General features: G+C 49.1%; 1 protein-coding gene across 4 annotated transcripts in view; it reads right to left on the bottom strand.

Moving 5' to 3' along the window:
* Window positions 1-7,719, bottom strand: part of AMPD3 (adenosine monophosphate deaminase 3) — a 47,544-nt gene extending 39,825 nt beyond the window's left edge. Inside the window, exon 1 of one of the 4 annotated variants that reach the window (XR_006736452.1) lies at window positions 6,799-6,925. Coding sequence is in view for 1 of the 4 variants with exons in the window: in XM_045557505.1 (XP_045413461.1) it covers window positions 6,799-6,820 (22 nt within the window). In the remaining 3 variants the exon portion in view is untranslated. Of the gene's footprint in view, window positions 1-6,798; window positions 7,007-7,467; window positions 7,592-7,619 lie in introns of those variants that run through there. The other 3 variants (XM_045557507.1, XM_045557506.1, XM_045557505.1) reach the window with 3 other exon arrangements.
* Between the last annotated feature and the right edge of the window lie 5,347 nt (window positions 7,720-13,066).

The raw sequence follows: 13,066 nt of genomic DNA, 5'->3' as shown, positions 1-13,066 counted from the left end.
GCCCCCCAGCTCTATAGCCACAGGTCAAGCGCAGCGTTTCGAGACCTCACATCACATCTCAGAAGCAGACATCAAACAGGCCCCGGGCAGAGGGCACCAAATGCCATAAGGCAACATACCATTTGACTAAGTTACCCTACTTCTAGAAATTTCTTCTAAGAAAAGAATATAAGGGAAGGAAAAGCACAAAAATGTTTACCTGCACTCTTTACATAAATGGTTTTAAAATGTCCAAAGTAGAGCATACTCACCTTAAAAAAAAAAAAAAGTTAAGCAACCAAAATTATAATAATGAGGAGGGTGCAGTCACATAAAAAAATTTCTTGTGAAAGACAGTAAATGAAAAACTTAATACATAAAACTGTCCCCACGCTTTGATTGCAACAATATGAAAATGCATCCCTTATGGACAGGGGCTGCCAAGGAGACCACGCTTGAAATGGCCACATGGCGGGGTTGCCTGTGTGTGAGGGGATGTCCCACTCCGGTAATTGATGCTGCTGTAATGTCACTTTTAAACACAAAGAGAAGAGAAAGAAAATGAGTAGACTTAAGATTTTACGAAAAGAGAGAAAATTAGGAAAACAAGTCGAACTTCTCCTTCTGGCAGGTTTTGGCAGTTAGGGCCCTCTGCCACCTAACCCACACCAGTAAGGGAGCTAACAGTGGAGACCTACCTCTGCATTCGCTCCTACCCTCCACCGAAGCCGCCACCACAACCACTTTCCTACCCGCTCCATCCGCACAGACGCACAGGCCTGACCCTGACACACCTCACTGGGCTCCCTCAGAAACAGGCATTGGGGTGGGTGGAAGATCCTTTACATCTGAGGGCTGTCATGCCAGAGGCTGCCAGGTTTGTCCATGAAGCATTTCTAACTTGCTCAAGTTAACTAAATAAATCTTTTCAGGTTGCATCTTTCTATAAAAGCTCTTCCTTTTTCTTTAGCTCAAATAGCTTAGCTCAATCTTTCCCAAACTGGAACCCATAAGATGCTGGTAAAACAGGTCCCGTCGTTAATTACTGGGAGATACTGCGTTCCATAGCCCCTCAACCTGCATTCACAAGGCCCATTAGAGACTCGAGCATCATAGAGTAGCATTTCAAACCCTTTTGTTGTTTTACTATTTGTCTCTTTGTTTACAGAACCCATATGAATCTTATGCAGAACAGCTACCAGCATCTTAAATGGCTGGTGAAGAATTCGCTCTATATCTTAGTATGGACCAAGTACCCCACCTGGGGTGCCACGGCCTTAGCAGCCTGCTGCACATCTGCTGTCTTCTGGAGATCCTTGGCGGACAGTGCCCACCTGCCCACCCTTCCCTCCAGAGCTTTTCTCCCCACCAGACCCTCCAGACACCTGCCAGGCCAGGCATGCCAAGGAAAGCCCACTCCGCGGATGCCAAGCAGAGTTTCAGCTCCAGCTGCCTGTTCATGCCTGGCTTTCAACCATTCGTCAGCTAAAGCCAGCAGGCTTGGGAGGCTTAACTGTGAATTCACTGGCGTCACTCACCAGTGATGCAGCTTATCTCACTGTTACACGCCACACGCTCCCATGAGCTTGAAGTGTCCCAGAGTTAGAAAGCCCTAAAACACCACCAGTGTCAACAAATAGTAACTTTTCACAGTACCACAGCCCCTCCAGAAAGGCAGCACAGTGCCACTTAAATCCCCTCCTTATACAAATGAAGCCGTTTCCTACTCTTCCCGGGCTCCCATGACCAGAACCCACGACACAGACCTGAGCCTGGCGCTGGAGTCTCCATGACTGATCCTGTGGCATCCGAGACTGATGGATGCCACACAGGCGACGCGCTAGAGCCAGGTGTTACGTGCTGCCCAGGGAGCTGAGCTGAGTCAGTGTGCGAGCGCAGCTAGCTGGGTCCTGCCTGTCACTGCCGGGCTGGGAGGTCTCTGCTTTGCATATCTGTGAGCAGAAGTGAGCCAGAGCAGGAAAAGTCTGGGCTTGAAATTCTTCCGTGAATATGACATACAAGCGGAAATTTTCCAAGAGTCCTAAAGGCTCCAGGTAATGCCAGCTATCCCAGGCAAGATGGCTGTGGTATCTGAATGCAGGGTCCTGGCCCTGTTCACAGCCCTCAGCAGAAGAAACAAAACAGCAGCTTCCCCAACACACAGTACATTCAGCCACCCTGACTGATGGCAGGAGATAAGCCACAGCCTCCCTCCACCACCCAGGCTCCTCCTGAAAGCTGAGCAGCAATGAGTGATACCATCGCCTTTGCTGCTTCCTTTTTGAACCCATTTCAGACCTGGCCTGGCGACTGAATTCACCCTACCAAGGGGATTCATCTCAGGCACAGCCTGCCCTTCCTCCTCGCAGAAAGCCCCCAAAGCAACCCTCCAGAGAGCACCCCAGGACTGGCAGGGGGAGCTCCAAGCCCAGTTCCCAATACCATCCCCTCCCTCCCCCCCTCCTCCTAAAGGGAAGGACCATGAACTGCTTCCACCTTTCCCAGGAAAGGACAGAGACTCAGGGAGAGGGGACTGCCTCAGCACAGAGGCAGACTGCAGACAGGGGCAGGCTAGAATGAAAAGTAGGCGGCCTCGTTCCACGCCTTCCTTTCTTCCCAGAAAGAAGCTGCACATCACAGGTGACTGAGCAGCCTGGAAAGCTGTACCAACCCCCGAAATACACACACAGAATTATGCCCACCTGACCCACCCGAGCCCACCCCCACACCCACCCCTTCTTACTGCCGCTCACGGCTCCCACGTGGGCCTCCAGCTTGGAGCAGCCTCCTGAGCGCTGGCTGGACTCTGCCGTTCTCCCTGGGGAAGGTGGAGACCACCTCAAGGGACCCACGGGGGCAGTCCTCTAAAACCAAGCAGGGTGGATTAAAACAGCATCAGGGGGTGCTAAGCTCCGTTTTTCATCTGCCCTTTAGGAGAGTGGGCAGGCTAAGAACAGATACACGGCCTCCCAGTGACTTAGACAAATCGTGTGGGTCTGGGAGATAACCATGAGCAAAATGGCTATTTCTGTGGCGCTGTTGAAATCCTGGGGAGAAGAGCCCAGAAAGGATAGGCCAGTTGTTTACCGGGAGGCTAGCTGTAGCCCTGACTTGGGCCTGAGTCACCTCCTCATGTCCAGTCGTGAGGTTGTGCCTTACTGAGCGCACATCATAATTCCTGCGAGCACAGAGCAGATTACAGGGTTGACACATGATCCTCGGGCTGCCACTGGGCTTTAGCTACCCAGGGATTATGATCCACCTGTCCTCACAGCTGTTTTATAAACAGTGCAATGAGCAGGCTACAAGCAACCTAGAGGGAGGGTTAATATTTATTCATTAAATAATTAAATGGACTTACAGCATAAGAAAAAAGAAACCCAAGCCCTTAGTACTATCCTGCCAGAAGGGAGGAGAGCAAATGATTCATTCTGCTGGTGTTTTGGGGAAGGGGGTGGTTCTGTGTGGCTGCAATGGGCATCCCAGTCCATGGACCTGAGTCCAGCATGTTCAGGAGATTTTATTCTGCACCTTTAACCAGATCCTGGATAGCCTTAATCTAAACAAGCATTTCCCAAAGTGCAGTCTATAGAACATAGGATATCAGAAGGCTTGGAAAATAATGCATAGTCCCTTATGAGGATTCATGCAAAATTTTTACTAGCAGATTCAACATCTGAGAAGTTTTGCAATGAAGAAAGCTGCTTAACTTTGTTTAACCCAACACACTTATTTGACTGTCCCATCACTGTTGTCATAGGAAAAATACCTATTAATATCCTGTGGCATGAGCTTTGGAAAACACCTTCCACTTTGAATCTTCATTTTCCAACCTAGAGAAAGCTGCCTTCCTGGGGCCCAGCTACAGGTGTGAGACCCACTCCCTCTGGTCCAGACAGAGATGGGCAGTAGCCCCACTAAGATGACACAGATCAGAACAATGGCCAAAGGTCCTGCTGGAGCCAAAGGGAGACCCTCCAGAACATGGGCAGTTTAGGAGAAAACTATAGCTCTGTCTCAGGAGCAAAAGTTCTGCTTAGGACCTCACAATTCCACCTTGAGCCTAACATGTCCCTGCTCCTTGTGGCCTAGATGCCTCCTTGGACTGAAGAGCACTAGTCCCAAGCTCAAAGCTTTATTTCCCTTTTGAGTGGACATCAAAACAATCTACTATAACCAGACAGACCCAAGGCCTGCTTCTTCTGCCCAAAAGACCAGACTGCATTCACTTTTATCACTCAAGTGCCCTTACAAACCCTAAAAGACAGGAAAGGCTGGAATCAAATTACATCTCATCAAGAAAGACAGCACTCTCCTCCCCAAAAGCAAGGCATGAGCTTACCTATACAAATCCATTCATTTTCCTTCTCATCTCTGAGGTGTGTGTGACTCACAAGGTATTGGGCAAAGGGGCTTCACCTATAAAATATCAGCTCCATGACAAATCTTAGCTGTCTTGTTCATGATTGTATCCCCATGCCTGAAATACAGTAGGCATTCAACAAATGTCTGTTGAATGAGTGAATGAGCTTAGTCAATCCACCTACGGCAGTCTCAGGAATCAGTACAGTGTATGGTTAAGAACATAGACTGAAGGCCGGGCGCGGTGGCTCACGCCTGTAATCCTAGCACTCTGGGAGGCCGAGGTGGGTGGATCGCTCGAGGTCAGGAGTTCGAGACCAGCCTGAGCAAGAGTGAGACCCCGTCTCGACTAAAAATAGAAAGAAATTATCTGGCCAACTAAAATATATATAGAAAAAATTAGCTGGGCATGGTGGCACATGCCTGTAGTCCCAGCTACTCGGGAGGCTGAGGCAGTAGGATCACTTAAGCCCAGGAGTTTGAGGTTGCTGTGAGCCAGGCTGACGCCACGGCACTCACTCTAGCCAGGGCAACAAAGCGACACTCTGTCTCAAAAAAAAGAACATAGACTGAAGCCAGACTACGTAGGTTAGATCCTGTTCCACCACTTAGCTTCATAACCTTAGGCAAGTTAATAAACTTTTCTGTGGCTCAGCTTTATTCCTTATAAAATAGGGATAATAGGTTGCCATGATAAATTTGTTAGTATATGTAAAGTGCTTAGACTAGTACTTGGCACAAGAATATGTGCTTTATAAGCATTATCTCTATCAAGATCATTGTCATCATCGTCATTATTATATCAGATAGAAGAGAGGGTCCAACTGAGGAAATGAACATCAAGTTTTATCCACTGAATCCTTTTATTCAACATTATTTATTGAGCACTATTATGTACCTGGTACTCTCCCAAGTTCCTACCTGGGTGCAGGAAAAAGGAAAACATGTTTAAATGTGAAGCCAGATCAGAAGGAGGAACAGCCTTCTCCTCTATGAATGCTACTTCTTAGTGACTGTGCATGGCCAGGACTTCAGCCATGAGCTCATGCTCCTATGCCCCAGTCAGTTCCTTATAAATCAAAAGTCCAAAGCCATTGTCTCTTGCCCTAGATATGCAGCCAGCACACGGAAGAACTATGAGATTAATATACTTGGTGGAAGAACTAAGAAAGCCAATGAGCAGCTTTAGGGGAGAAAAGGTATCTGCCTGTTTAACCCTAAGGATATTTTTTATCTGCCCATGTTCTCAAGATCTAGGATTGATTTTGAGGTCATTTGAAGAGTGACCCAGCAAGAAAAACAAGCCTCATCTCTCAAAGAACTTCTTGACCTGTTTAGGAGCCACTGACCCCTTATCCAGGACCTCAGAAGACAGGCTGGGCTAAGGATGGGGCTGAGAGGTCAAAGAGTCTCCCAGCAACCCACTCATGCAAGCACCATTATTTCTAAAGAGGGAAGCCCCATACCATCATCTTCAGAGCAAGCCAGGCCCCTCAGAGTTGCAGCCAGGCCAGGCCAGCTATCCCAGACCTGCTGTCAACACCCCAAGAGGGGGGAAATGACAGAGGTTCTGTCTGCCTGGCTCAGTGGCTCCACTATCACTCAGCATGGATGCTTCGCAGCCAGGGAAGGAATTTCCCATCTGAAGGTTCCAGTTGCAGCCAGCTTTTCCTTGAAGATGGCCAAATGTTAGTCACCACATCTAGGGGGAAAGCAACAAGGTTCAGGACCATGCTGAATCCCTCCTTATGCTGCTGCCTTTTACCCAGTTCCTTTGCTAATTTGTCGTCACCAAGCTTTCAGCTACATACACTTTAGGGAAATGACACTCCAGTTAGCAAGCATCTCCTACTCTAGGGTCTCTCCAAGCTCTCCCCAGAGGCCTCTGCCAGCCTAGACAAGCCATTAGCAGCGCTGCTGGCAAAGCGACTACCAGAAGATCAAGGGCTGAAAGCAGATGCCAGAGCGCAAGGCTGCACACCTCCCTTGCCAGGAGAGAGCCAAGGAGGTAGGGATGAAGGCCTCAAACGACCCCAGCACCCTATCATCCTGTCCACCCCCTGCCTCCAGGTAGAAGTTCACCTTGGCGGTCCTCATCTGGCTGGTCCTTAAGCTCCTAGAAACTTGTCCAGGTGCTTAAGAGGCGAGGCGTTAAGTCCCAGGTCCCTTGATTTCTCTAAACCTTGCGATTCCAATCTAGGCCTCCAGGGAAGCAGGATGCTGCCGGCTCACCTGAGGCCTCTGGAGCCCGCCGGGGCCACCTCAGGGGCAGGGGCAGCGGCAGGGGCAGAAGCAAGGGCAGAGCAGGGGGGTGAGCTAGGGTTGGCGCCGCCACCTCTGTGAGCCTGGAAGCCGGGAGCCGAGGTTCTGCCCCGGGAGCGCTGCTGATTCCGGCCCTGCGCCGCAGGGTCCGCAGGGCGCGGGCCCAAGGTCAGCAGTGCAGCATCGCGCACTCACCGGGTTCGGAGGACAGGGCCATGCCGTGGACCCGAAGGGGGCGGCCGCAGGGCTGGAGCAAAGGTGACGCGCTGGGCAGGGCGCACAGCAAGAGCCGCGGAGCGGGGCTGCCGGGCACTGCAGCCAGCCAGGGCCGGGGCGGGCCAGGCCGCGCCCGCAGCAGGCGCGGGGGCCGGGCGTTCCGAGGGCGCGGCGCCGCGGAGCCCCCGCCGGGCCGGCCCAGCGCCGGGAGGGAGGCCGCCTCGGCCGGGAAGCAGCCCGCGCGCCGCGCGCCGCCCGGTCGGTGCCCGACCTGGGCGCGGAGCGGAGGAGCGGCGGGGGGAGGGAACGGGGGGGGGCGCGGGCCCGGCCTCGCCGCCCGCCAGCAGGCCTGCCGGCTGCTACCTGGAGCACCGGGCCGCGCTGCCCACGGAAACTTGAGCGCACCAGTGGCGCGGCGGCCGCCCTGTCCCTCAGCCGGAAGCGCGCCCGCCGCCGCCCGGGCTCCGCGGGGCCCGCGCCGCAGCCGGTCACACGCCGGCCGGGCTCCCGGACCTCGCTGCCGCTGCCCCCGCGGGCTCCGTCGCTGCCCCCCAGGGCGTTCGGATGTGCCTGAGCTCTTCCCCTTCCCGCTAGAACTTTCCCCAAGACGACAGTCTGGTGGTCTCCGCCCCCACTCAGGTGACTTACTCCCTGTAGCCGAAGTGACCCGCAAGCATCGGTTTCCTCCCAGGCGTCCGTCTGGTCACTTGGATCACCTTCCCGCCCCTCCTAACACACACACACACACACACACACACACACACACACACACACACACACGCACGCACACGCACGCACACCTCTGCTCTCTGGCTTGGACACCCGCCCCTCAAAGTCCGGAATGACCTCCTAGCCGTCAAGCCAGCGGGCGCCCTGCAGCCGGCCTCACTGGCCTCTTCCCGGCATTTCAGCCTGTGGCCACGCCTCTCCCTAGACGCCTGGACGGCAGTTTCCAGACTTGGCCCCTGCTGCCCTCCTCTCTCTCCCCGACTTTCCACAGCTGGGTGCCTATAGCTTCTCGGCCTCCATAGCCTGGCTTTTCGCTGCGGTGTTCCCCGGGGTCCCTCCGTGCCAGCCCCCCCCCACCCTCTGCTGGCCCACTCTGGGGATCTCAGCCACTCCCATGGCGTTAACAACCTCCTGCCTGCTAAGGACTCTTGAACCCCATCTCCAGCCCGGAATGCTCCAGACCCGCTGCAGACGGTGTATCCAGCTTCCTGGGGAACAGAGCCACTGGCGGTGCCTCGGCCCCCGGAAACGTGTCCAGACCCAAACTCCTAATTGCCCCCAGGGAGCACGCCAGAACCTGCTTCTGTGTTTCCAGTCTTAGTGAATGATGTCACCGTGCACCAACTCCCCAGGCCACCTTTAGGTGCCATCCTTGCCGCTGTCTCCCTTTCATCTCTCACACCAACTTAGTCACCAAGTGCCGAAAAGAAACTTTTAATTAGTGAGCACCCACCATGTGTCCTCGTGTGCCAACCGCTGTCACATAGTTGTCTCATTTAAGCACCAGGTGTTCTTCCTTCTACCTCATAGCCTGATATTTATTATTTATTTATTTATAAATGATATGCACATGAGACTGTGTTAATATAAAGCACACTAAAAACATCGAAGGATGTAAAGATGAAACAATAATTTAAAATTACTTCATTCTTAATGAATAGTACTATATACCTTTTTCCTTTCACTTTAAAGTTATTAGCAATAATCTGTTTAGTGAGAGCAACATGATTAAAAATGATTTTAACAAATCTTAGTTTAATGTTTTATGAGACGAAAGTTTAGTTAATGTCAATACTTGGTCCTAATGGCTATTACTGTTTATTTAAAAAAAAAGCTATCTCACAAAGATTATACAGACCCAAATAGAAGAACTCTATCTTTACACTTATTAAATCATCATTCTTACTGTTTATATCCCATCTACCAATTTTGCAAATGTGAAATTCCACAGGAAAACTCCTCTTTATCCATGAAGGCAATGTTGTCAATGATGTTTTTATCAGTTGTTCTTGAAAATATTTTTAACAAAAGAAATTTTTTTAAACCCTGAAACTCTGCATTTGAAAGATTGTAAAATGGGTTTGACAGTGTGCTTCTAAACTTTACAGATTGTGACTATGGGAGTAGAGGCGACAATGTTACATTCATTTTGACATTAAGATCACATGATAATGGAAAGAGTTCCAAAGGTCAACTTTCAAAATGCTTTTCCCGTAACATGATTCTTTTAAAGCATGTTTATTGTCTCAATTCATTACTAAAATATCACCTTTACCTGAGAAGACACAGTATGTGTGTGTGTGTGTGTGTGTGTGTGTGTGTGTGTGTGTGCATATGTGTGTGTTTCTTTCTACTATGTAGCACACTTGGGACAGTCACAAGGCAACATATCAGAGGTCAGCAAATTTGGAGCACTTGTCCTTTTGTTAAAGAAACTCATCTTTTAATTAAACACCTTTCAATTCTTTGCCTTGAGATAATTAGTAAACCTTTGAGTCATATAAAAGATTTTCAGTCTCATTTCACATCTCCTTGCAAAGCATAAAGATTCTATCATATTTTAAGTCTTTTCCAAATTAACCATATTATTGACATCCTGTAGTATTTTGTGTTCTTCTAGATTCAATTTCTTTATTGTTGTAGCCTGTAAATAAATGATGCCATTGCCGAGTTTCACGTGTAGTCTGTCCCTCAACCCCCAGTTTTGTATTCCAGACAGGGCAGCCACACCATCAATGGTTACCCTCACGCATAAAAACTACAGCATGTTCATGTTTCACTAAATAAGTCATTCATTGTTGTGAACATATTTTTCCTTTAGTAGATCACAAAAAGTATTTTATTATGAATGTCATCATCAAAAAGTATGGCAGGCCAGGCCCGGTGGCTCACATCTGTAATCCTAGCACTCTGGGAGGCCAAGGCAGGTGGATCGTTTGAGCTCAGGAGTTCAAGACCAGCCTGAGCAAGAGTGAGACCCCGTCTCTATTAAAAATAGAAAGAAATTAGCTGGACAACTAAAAATATATATAGAAAAAATTAGCCGGGCATGGTGGTGCATGCCTGTAGTACCAGCTACTCGGGAGGCTGAAGCAGAAGGATTGCTTGAGCCCAGGAGTTTGAGGTTGCTGTGAGCTAGGCTGACGCCATGGCACTCTAGCCCAGGCAACAGAGTGAGACTCTGTCTCAAAAAAATATATATATATATGGCAAATACTTAAGGTGAAACATGTTAGCAACTTACATCCAACTATATAGCCAACCTTCAAACACATCATGTGTTCTAAAACCTTTTCTTCAAACTGCAGCGTTTTCTGTGCGTCCTTCAACAGAATGCATTTCTATGTGTCACCATGTTCTCTCTGTACTAATTCAGTCACTTTAACCATGGCTAATAGAACAGCTATTTTGTCCAATAATATTGACTGACATTTTGTCTTTTACTATTAAGATGCCTTAAAAGAGATTTCTAAACATTTTTATTACATTTGGTAATAATTCACAAAAATACACAACTAAGTATTACATAACTTGGAATATCCCCCCCCCAAAAAATTGTTGAGGTTTGTCTTCATGCTCTGGGTTTGTAAAATTTACATGTCTTGCTGATCATGATGTCATATTTATATTATTATTAGCTAATATCTCAAGGCCCAATATAGGGTGATGTAAATCCATATTTCAAGTAGTTTTTTTTATAAATTTTAACTTCTTGGTTGACTGCCTTGTCAGAGCTGACTATGTCATCGTAATGGAGCTCATATTAGTAGTAGAAAGTCATTAGCTCTGCTGTTTTCTAGGTTTGCTTTTGCTTGCATTATTTTTGTTCAGTCTCTAGGTTTCCTTGCAGGAATCTCTTCAAACCACTTGTCCCTTTTGTGAGAGTAATTTAATTAAAACCAGATAATGTAATCTGTCTATCCACTTCCTGGGATAAATAATTCATAAGACCTAGTAATACACTTGAAAGCAACTGGACCGATGAGGGTGCCCTGGTCCCCTCCCCTCCTATGTCACAGAACCTCTCCTCCCTATGCCTCTGATGTGACACACAACAAGGACATCTGACCCATGAGCTAAGCAAGGGTGCCTGTGTCAATCCATATGATATTAGTGAAGTTCCATTTCTTTGTTTTTAGACTAAAAAAATAAGTACAAATAGATGTTTTAATTTTTTATTCACATTTCAATGGATCATTCTGCACACCTCACGTTGAAGATCACAGAGATAATCTATCTCTTCCACCTAACTAGTCTCTGCCAACACAACTGCCTCTGCACCCCTGCCCCACCCCAATTCTTAACCTCACCCCTACCCCACCCCAATGCTTACACCACCCTCCCCCCACCTCACTTCTTACGCCACCCTTCCCCACCCCACCCCAAGCAGCAGCAGCACCACTAGTCTCTTCTCCAGCTTTGTCACCTGGGACAGACATCCTGTGTGATCAGCTCCTCCAGTCTCCCTGACGCTCCACTCATTCAGACTTTGGAACGCCTAGGAGAGCACCTGGGACCAGAGCTGCGGTTACCCCACAGTACTCTGATGCTCTGGGGGATGAGGGTTATTCAAGCATTTTTGGAAGCCAAGAGCTATTCGGGGTCTCTGCTTCAGTCCTCCCCAGCCCCCCCACTAATGCTCTCCCCTGAATAATTGTTTCACAGTGCACACACACATTCAAGATGGGCATGGTCTCTGAATACTCAGTTTCTCTATCTCCTTTTATAGTCTCTTATGCTACAGAGGCCAAAATCTCCCCTCAGCAGGCAACAGGAGAAGGGCTGTGCTTCTGAGAATGCTTTAACTAAGCCTCATTGGATACAGCCTGTTTTCAAACCAAAGCGCCCTGGGGCCTCCTACTAATTGAGTGGACTGACATCACGGCATATGGTCTAACAACAGGACAAAAATAGGTACATCAGTATTACATGGTGGCTGGAAAAAGAATAGCCAGGGCGGTTTTCCTGGCTCCAGGCATGGAAGGGCATTGCAGCCCACCCTGATGCTGCGGCATAATGGGAATACAAGCCTTCCCCCACCCCTCCACTCCAGTCTGAGGCTAATTCCCTCCCCAGGACTTAAACTCTATGTAGTCAATCGGACCTAAGCAAGCTGGAGTCTGACAGTGGGCATAGCAGCCCTTTTACTGTTCAGATCTGGTTCCATTTTTCTGAAATGGGTTTCTAGAATAGAGGGAGCCAAACTTGGGCACTCTGAAAATCAGCGTGAGTGAGAGCTAGGCCCTCGTTACAGAGCTCACGCGCTCGGGTTGGTGACCGGGAGTGGGGAAGGATGACCTGGGCACCATGCACAGGCCAGGAGGGGGACAGGGAGAGGGCTCTGGAGTAGGACTGGGTTAAGTCTCTTTTAGGGGTCCTTGGGTTTAGAGTCCCTCACTCCTTACGAGACTGGAGTGAAAGAGGGTCGGTCACAAGTGGGATTCGAAGCTTGGGACCCACAGCTTAAGACCATGAAGCGCTCTCTGCCTGCGAGTAGGCAGTGGGCTGATTCTCCCCGGAGCATGCCTGTCTGCCGAGAGGTACATGGCTTCCGTAATTAAATTGAAGTCTGGAAATTAGTCCCGTACCCTATCTAAGAATGGCCTGCTGTCTCTGCCTTCCCTCCGGGGATCTCTGTACAAGATGATCCTAGGCTACACAGTAGCATTTATTGCTCCAGCTTGTTCCTTTGTGCATCTTTCACACTCTCCAAAACTCCACAATCAGCCTAATCATTACATCATTCTGGTGAGACATTGCAGTTGAACTTCCATAGATGAGGATCACAGCCTCAAACAGCCTTGTACATTAACCCATTGTCTGAACTCCCCAAACTCTCTGCCCTCAATCTATTTCATCTCTTGCCTTATAATTTGAAAGTCAAGTTTCAAATTCTAGCATAGCCCTCTAGAATTTTTGGAAGCAGGGAGGGAGAGGTGGGCAGAGTAGAGCTCAGATGAGGCTGTGCCCTAGGTCTCCCAGAGATGCAGTCTCTCCCATTGCTGCCACCACCACCAGCACACACACACATTCCTCTTAGGCAATACTCATTCCCAAGATTCCTCCCTGGCTGTAGCTTCTAGCATTCCTACTCCCAGGCTGTGCTCTTCGCTATGCCTAGTTCAGAACTGCTGACCCAACCATTCAATAGGCAATAGGGTCAAAGGCTGACCCTGGAGTCAGGGTTTGTAGCTGTCCTGTCCCACAGAGTTTGCTTCACAGTTGAGTGTCAGTCTCC

The sequence above is a fragment of the Lemur catta genome, chromosome 7 (assembly GCF_020740605.2).
Source record: "Lemur catta isolate mLemCat1 chromosome 7, mLemCat1.pri, whole genome shotgun sequence".
NCBI lineage: Eukaryota > Metazoa > Chordata > Mammalia > Primates > Lemuridae > Lemur > Lemur catta.
This window is presented reverse-complemented; position numbering and strand designations above follow the sequence as displayed.